Genomic DNA, 8,642 nt, shown 5'->3' on the forward strand with positions numbered 1-8,642 from the left:
TGAAAATGTTATGGGACACAGGAGTGGAGGTGTTTGATGCATATCGTGAAGAAAAATTTATCATGCGTGCAATGTTATTTTGCACAATAAATGATTTTCCAGCATATGATAACTTGAGTGGGTATAGTGTGAAGGGTCATTATGCATGTCCTATATGTGAAGAAAACACAAGTTATACCCAATTGAAACATGGGCAAAAGACTGCGTACACTAGGCATCGTAAGTTTCTTGTTCATAGTCATCCATACCGTAGATTGAAGAAAGCATTCAATGGAAGTCAAGAGGATGAAATTGCCTCGACACCGCGCAATGGTGAAGAATTATATCAATGGGTGAAGAACATTAACATTGTGTTCGGAAAGACGCAAAAGAAGTCAACTGAGAGAAATATCTGGAAGAAACGATCAATATTCTTTAATCTTCCTTACTGGTGCAAGTTAGATGTTAGACACTGCATAGATGTGATGCATGTGGAGAAAAATGTTTGTGATAGTGTGATTGGGACATTGCTAAACATCAAAGGAAAGACTAAAGATGGAGTGAAAGCACGACAAGATTTGGTGGACATGGGTATACGTTCTGAGTTGCATCCTCAGTCTATTGGAAGACGCACTTACTTGCCTCCAGCTTCTCATACTCTATCAAAGAAAGAAAAAAAAAAGCTTTTGTGAGTGCTTAAGCAGTGTGAAAGTTCCACAAGGGTACTCCTCAAATGTTAAGAGTCTGGTGTCTATGCAAGATTTGAAGTTGATTGGTTTAAAGTCTCACGATTGTCATGTGTTAATGCAACAACTTTTGCCTATGGCTATTCGTAACATTTTACCATCTTCTGTTAGAGTTGCTATTACTCGATTGTGTTTATTCTTCAATGCCATTTGCAACAAAGTAATTGACCCTGTAAAGTTAGATGAGTTAGAAAATGAAGCAATCACAATCTTGTGTCAATTGGAAATGTATTTTCCACCTTCATTTTTTGATATCATGGTGCATTTGATAGTTCATTTGGTTAGGGAGATTCGATTGTGTGGCCCGGTTTATCTTAGATGGATGTACCCTGTTGAGAGATATATGAAGATCTTAAAAGGATATGTCAAGAATCAATACCGCCCAGAAACCTCTATTGTGGAGAGGTACATTGCAGAAGAAGCCATTGAGTTTTGTTCAGGGTACATGTCGAAATCAGAACCAATAGGAATTCCCAAGACTCAACATGATGGGAAACAATTTGGTAAGGGTACTCGAAGTTTAAAGATTAGAACTGTGAGTCGAACAGAAGTTGACCAAGCACATTTGTACATATTGAACAACAGTGATGAAGTAATTCCTTACATATCAGAACATATAGATGAAATCAAGATAGCACACCCCCGGATGACTGAGAAATGGGTATTGAATGAACATAACAAGAGTTTTTTTAGCTTGGTTTAAGAAAAAGGTTTATGGTGAGGTTAATGCTTCTGATACACTTTTGAGACTCGTGCGTGGGCCTAACAACGATGTCATTACATTTGGTGGCTATGACATTAACAAATATTGTTTCTATACAAAAATAGAAGATGATAAAAGTAGACACTACAAGAAAATGACGATTTTGCGACGGTTATATGGCCTACATTGCGATGGTTAGAACTGCCGCAAAGACAACATTGCGACGGTTTGGGAACCGTCGCAGAATCGTCCGTCACCAGGGAATTTTGCGACGGTTATCAGAACTGTTGCTCAAACCGTCGCAAAATTGGAATTGCGACCGTTTCATCAACTGTCGCACCAAATGCCTCTATATTAACATTGCGACCCTTTCATCAATTGTCGCACCAACTGCCTCTAAATTAATATTACAACCCTTTTTTTACCCGCCGGAAATTATAATTTTTTTTATTTTAATAAATTTATTAATGTAACAATCCTCATATTTGGCCTTTTAAGGATTTTATTTCACGATATTTCACTGTTTAGCATGTTTTATCCTTACTTGTGCAATTTCTGGGAGACTTCCCAGAAGGTCACCCATCCCTGTACTACTCCAGGTCAAGCACGCTTAACTGTGAAGTTCTGATGAGTAAGCTACCGAAATGTATATGTATGTTGTCAGTATAACTTGTACAAATTAATTCATTTAAGTCATCCTCAAATATACAATCTCATATTTGTACTATAATAATAATATATAATAATTTTATATTACAAATAATAATAATAATAATAATAATAATATATTTAGTTATTCTTTATTTATATGTACTTACTTTATAATTAACATCTACTTATTTCGATTTAAAATTATAATTTAAATTATTTAAATTTTTTAATTTATAATGACAATATAATTTATAAAATTATAAATATTTATTTATTACATACTTATAAATTAAATTTTAATATTTTAAATAAATTATTAATTAATTTAATATATTTATTTACCTTAAATCAAACATAAAATTCAAAACAAAATGTATTTATCCTTATTTTATTTTCTAATTATCAACTATTAATAAAATACTAACTTAAAATCTTATCTAATTATATATAATATTCTCATATCAAATTTAAAACCAAATATTAGTTATACAAAAATATTAAGATCATATAGTAAATTGTCAATAAGATTTTAGTTAAATAATTTAAAATAATTAATGTTTCAATTATATTGTTAATTAGAAAATAATTTATTCCAAAACTAATTAATTTTTTTATATTAATTATTAGTAAAATTTAATAATTTTTAAATTAACAGTTAATTGGATCGATGAAATTCAACACACACGATGAGTTATTGAGCAGAATAACTTTACCAAGAGTTATTTTGTAAGTTATCTTAAATCAAACATATAAAATTCAAAAAATGTATTTATCCTTGTTTTTATTTTTTAATTATCAATCATTAATAAAATACTAACTTAAAATCTTATCTAATTATATTATAATATTTTCAAATCAAATTTAAAACCAGTTCTTACATTTTCAACAAATATAAATTTTTTTTGAAATATTCCATCAATAATATAGTTTTTCCTACAAAAATTTTCTCATCGAAAATATAAATTTTTCGACAGATTTAATTTTGTTTTTATAAGAAATCATCTTCGGTTAATATAACATTTTGTATATATGATATAACAGTAAAAGATTTTCAATTTAACGGTTAAATTTACAAAATTCACATTTAATATAAAGTTATTGAGTGGTGTAACACTTAGTAAAATTTACACTGATGTAATTATAAACCCCCTCATATATATATATATATATATATATATATATATATATATTAAATGTGACTTTTACTAAGTATTACACCGCTCAATAACTTTATATTAAATGTGAATTTGGTAAATCCAACTGTTAGATTGAAAGTTCATATCTCTCATAGATTATATATACAAAACTTTATATTAACCCAAGATGATTTGATACTTCATTTTTATAAAACAAAATTGATGTAATATATTCATTTCAAAATACACTAAAATATAAACAATTTGATTACCTTCCAGTTGTTGTTCAATTTTAACAAAATTTGATATACACTTATAAAGTGATATGAACTTTCAATTTAACGGTTGGATTTACAAAATACACATTTAATATAAAGTTATTGAGCAGCATAATACTTAATAAAAGTTACATTGGTATAATTATAACCCCCTATATTATATATATATATATATATATATATATATATATATATATATATATATATATATATATATATATATATATATATACAGGGACGGATGTACGTTTGGAATAGTGGGCACTTGCCCCACTACTATTTGACATATACATAATTTTTTATCTAAAAAAATAATATATTTTAAAAATAAAAATTATATTCTAATAAATTAAAAATATAGATTCAGAAAAAATGTTTATTTATTTTATATCTATCAAATTTTTGAAAGAAATTAATTCTCATGTAATAAAAAAATTTCTTAATAATGAATTAATTTTTTAAAAAAGTTTAATTATAATATATATATATGTATATATATATGTCTTAATATTCACATATATAATGTAATATATTAAAATAAAAAGTTTTTTGATAAAATAAAATTTTACCATGCATGTTTATCTTTTGTGTTTTTTATTTATTGTATACATTGATTGAAAAAATCAAAATAGTAAAATTGTATATATTGATTAAAAAAATCAAAATATGAAAAATTAGAAGATTTATGTTCCATTTAGAATTGTTATTATAAGATATATTTTAAAATAAATTATCATCTAAAAATATATATTAGATATTAAAAACATATTTATATCATAAATAAATTAAACTGGATTTTTATAAAATTTAACATATTTATTTTTATATTTTTAATAGTGTTAAAAAGATGGACATTTAAAATAAAATTTATAAAATTTAACATTGTAAATTATTCAATAATATGTGATGTGATAACTCAAAAATTAAATTATAAAATGATAATTATACTTATTTATATACTCTAACACATCTTACATACAAGATAAATTCATAAGTTTGTTGAAAGATAAATTTATATTCTAGTCACGATTTTGAAATTATATAAAGAAAAAAAAATCGTGTACCTCATGTTAAAGAAAGTATATATAAAATTGTTAATAAAATATAAGTTCATTAAGATAATATACATAATACTTCAAAAAAAAAAACTTTTAAATTCTAATAAAAAAAATGCTGAAAATTTTGCGACGGCTTATGACTAACTGTCGCAATGTTAAATTTGCGACGGTTTATGATTAACTGTCGCAATGTTAAACTTGCGACGGTTTATGATAAACCGTCGCAATGTTAAACAAATTTTGCGACAGTTTACGATAAACCGTCGCAATATTGACAATTTTGCGACGGTTTTGAAAAACTGTCGTATGAGGGGTCGCAATATCAAAGCGACGACAGTTTCTAGATAACCGTCGCAATTTGTCCGTCGCAATTTATCATTTTTCTTGTAGTGAGAGTACAAAATAGTGGGGTTACAATTCAGGCTGAGGCTGTGCACTTTGCTAGTTCAAAAGATAAAAATCCCATTACAGCATCTATGAGTTATTTCGAAGTCATAGAAGACATATGGGAAATTGATTATGTTACATTTAGAGTGCCTGTGTTCAAGTGTAAATGGGTTGATGGCAATATAGGTGTGCGAACAGATGATTTAGGATTTACTTTGGTTGATTTGAATAAGGTCGGCTATAAGGATGAACCTTTTATTATGGCATATCAAGCAAGACAAATTTTTTATGTAAAGGATCCATGTAATGAGAAATGGTCAGTGGTCCTCGAAGGAAGAACCATGCATGGAACTCACGAAGATGAGTCTCTAGATATGCATGAGACACCGTCTTTTTCAAGAAGATCATTTGGTCCTATTACAGACAATGAAGTGGACGAAATACATGCTATTCGAAGTGATCATGATGAAGGAATATGGGAAAACATTCCAACCTAATAGGTTTCTGTTTATGTATTATTTGTTTTTTTATTAGTTATTTTGTTGCTATATTGTTATTATCTTTTTTACTTTATTTGTCTATTCAATTAATTCATTGTTTTAATAATGACAGTTTAATTTTTTCAGGATTCTGGAGGATTCTGGGTCTGGCAGTGGAAGGAGGGAAGGTAGATCTGTCACCCGATTGTCTGGGTTGACAGCTGGGTGCATTGCCAAGGAGAGGACACCAGTTGAGGTGGATCCTCGTTCTGGCAAGGCATCAGGCCCAAATGCTGCCAAGTTTAAGAGCTATTTGGGAGTCCTAGCTCGACGACATGTTTCTATTATCATTCCATCATGGGATGATGTTCAGGAGGTTGACAAGAACCTCATGTGGCAGGATATTCAGGTATATACTTTCACATCCTTTCAATATTATATAACTTAAATACATTATTTATTATTTGTTGTTATTTTTATAGCAAAATTTTGACATTCCCAACACTGAGGGCATGAGGAGGAAGATGTTATCTGCCCTTGCCACCAGGTGGAGAGACTTCAAGACTTTCTTGACACGGGAGTATGTATTTGGAGAGCGCCAAAATGAGACTCCCTGTCTAAAGTACCAGATCACTGATGAGGAGTGGATGCAATTTCGTGCCACTAGATTGGACCCTTCGTGGCAGGTTAGTTATTGATAACTTTTACATTGACACAAATACTTAAGGTATATTTTAATTTATCTCATTTTCTTTTTTGTATTATTGCAGGCTAAAAGAATAGCTGCCCAAGAACGACAGGCCAAGAATGATGCACCCCATTTATTGTCAAGAGGGGGATATGAAAGAAAAAAAAAAGTAAATGAAGAAGGCTAAGGCACATGCAGTAGGGGTTGAGGATGCTGACCGTGTGGAGTCACCTCCCCGCCATGAGATGTGGATAGCAGCCCGGACAAAACCAGATGGGAAAATGACTTCTAAGTCTGCAAGAGTCGTTGCTAGTAAAATAGTAAGTAAAAATATACAAAATAAGACTCTTCATTTCAACTCATTTAATTCATAAGATTTTTTAATCTTGCTTATTGTTGCAGGAGGGTTTAGTTGAGCAGAGCACCCAAGGCTCATTTGTTTCCGATGGTCAGAATGATATCTTCACAATGGCCATAGGAAAGCCAGAGCACGGAGGTCGTGTGCGTGGTGTTGGTGGTTCTTGGAGCCACCGAGATTTTTTTGGTGGCCGATCATCGAGGAACACTGTCAACTCTTGCAGTCAAGAGGTTATACAGGAATTGGAGCAGAGATTGGAGATGCAGTTTGAAGAGAAACTGAAGAATATTGAAAAATAGTTTGAACAGAAGTTTGAAATTTTGGCTCGTTCTCAGCAACAGACTGCAGTTGCTCATGATGGTGTTCGAGTCAGCACTAAAGGGAGTTGTGCTGCTCCAGATCCCTCACTGGATCAGACTCACACTGATGTACCAAACCAGTGTGAGTTATATGTTGAGGATGACCCCCCACGGTTAGTGGCTATTGGCCGAGTATTTGAGGGTGGCTCAACCATCCATGGTGTCCTTCTACAGCCAGATTGGACACGGGTTGTGGTTGACCAAGTTCAAGATGCTGCTGCTCGAGTGCCTTTGCCCAATACAGAGGTTCAACTAGTGGGGCAGGCAACCGACACATTCTTAGCTTGGCCAAAACGTTTGGTCATGCCGCTTTCAGCACGGGCAAAGGTAATTATATTATTGTTCTTTTAGATTCTTATAATTCTATTATTGTTTAACTAATTTTGATTATTTTTTTAGGATTTTATCAATCGTGGTAAGGAGGTCATGAGAGAACCTCATGTTCATGATGCCAATATCGCAGAAGCTGAGGATGATCCCATATCTAAGCTTCTAATCAAATTACCACGAATAAAGAAGCATCCAATTCAATTGCAGTGGGACATTAGAGTTTTTGGAGTTGATAGCTCTGATGTTCCACTATACATATCTCTGCCTGATGCATTAGAGATTGTTGGGGGAAACTGCATGTTAAATATATCTGTCATACAGTTGTGGGCCATGTAAGTCATATTTTCTTTTATGAGTCTAAATTTACAATAATTACATTTAACTTATAATAATTATTTGTGTTAGGTACATGGACAAATTGAGTGTGGAGAAAGCACAAGCAGAAGTATATGGATTTATTGAGCCTCAATCCATCCAAAAATCAGGAAACACTCAGGTCCAGATCCAACAATATATGCAAACATGGATGAGTGACTCAAGAAGACATATATACATGGCTCCATACATTGACGGGTTAGTTTTTTAATTGGTTTTTTAATCATGGTAATTTTTTAACTGATTTGTTTGTCATACAATGTAGGTCCCATTGGCAGTTAATGGTAATCATTCCTAAGGAATATACCGTGGTGTGGTTTTGTTCACTTCATCGAAAACCAAGCCACGAAATTAAAAGCCAATTACATGGGTAACTAAATTTTTTTCATTATGTTTTAAAACTGTAATTATATATATTGGCTAACATTTGTTTTTATTTCAATTAATTAGAATCGTGTCTGGAGCTAATATATTAAGTGGAAGAGCCAGATCATCAAAGTCGTTGCATTTCATATACCCTAAGGTTAGCAAATTAATTCATACAGTCAATAATATTTAAATTTATTGACTTTGGAATTAATAGTTATTTGTTTCTCATTTTAGTGTAATAAGCAACAAGACTCGTTTGAATGTGGCTATTACATCATGTATTGGATGAAAGCCATAGTTTCTGCGGGTATTATTGATTCTTGGGCGCAGGTAATTCATATCAAAATTTATTTAACTATATTTACCTTTAGAATAATTAACATTGCATATTAATGACACTTAAATTACCCTTTCAGGTCTTTCAAGATCCATCTCCATTGCCCGAAGATGAGATGCTCAAGATAAGAGAACAATGGGCAACTTTTTTTCTAAGTTTAGTTAGTTAGATATTATGTTAATAGTTTGATAGTTAGTTAGTTTAGTTAGTTAGATAGCATTGACAAACATGTTTTATAGCTTTTTTAGGATAATAGGATTTACATTGTCATAATTTATGTTTTTTAAGATTTATATATTATTTTCTTTTTGTCATTCAATTTTGAAATACAATTTGAATTTCTATTCTGGACTGCCTGGTTTAGATTTGGTATTCTGGATTATATTTATATGCAGGTGTTGGGTATATC

The 8,642-nt window shown here is 30.8% G+C and overlaps 1 protein-coding gene across 1 annotated transcript; it reads left to right on the top strand.

Annotated features, from left to right (window-relative positions):
• The first annotated feature begins 6,573 nt into the window (after nucleotides 1-6,573).
• Nucleotides 6,574-8,101, top strand: LOC145956096 (uncharacterized). The gene is made up of 6 exons (XM_083071656.1): nucleotides 6,574-6,693; nucleotides 6,799-7,149; nucleotides 7,222-7,484; nucleotides 7,558-7,725; nucleotides 7,793-7,897; nucleotides 7,978-8,101. Exons 1-6 carry the CDS (start codon nucleotides 6,574-6,576, stop codon nucleotides 8,084-8,086), a joined length of 1,116 nt encoding a protein of 371 aa, XP_082927782.1. The 3' UTR covers nucleotides 8,087-8,101.
• The last annotated feature ends 541 nt before the right edge of the window (nucleotides 8,102-8,642 follow it).

Source organism: Cajanus cajan, chromosome 3, assembly GCF_000230855.2.
Source record: "Cajanus cajan strain Asha chromosome 3, NIPB_CcT2T_4, whole genome shotgun sequence".
NCBI lineage: Eukaryota > Viridiplantae > Streptophyta > Magnoliopsida > Fabales > Fabaceae > Cajanus > Cajanus cajan.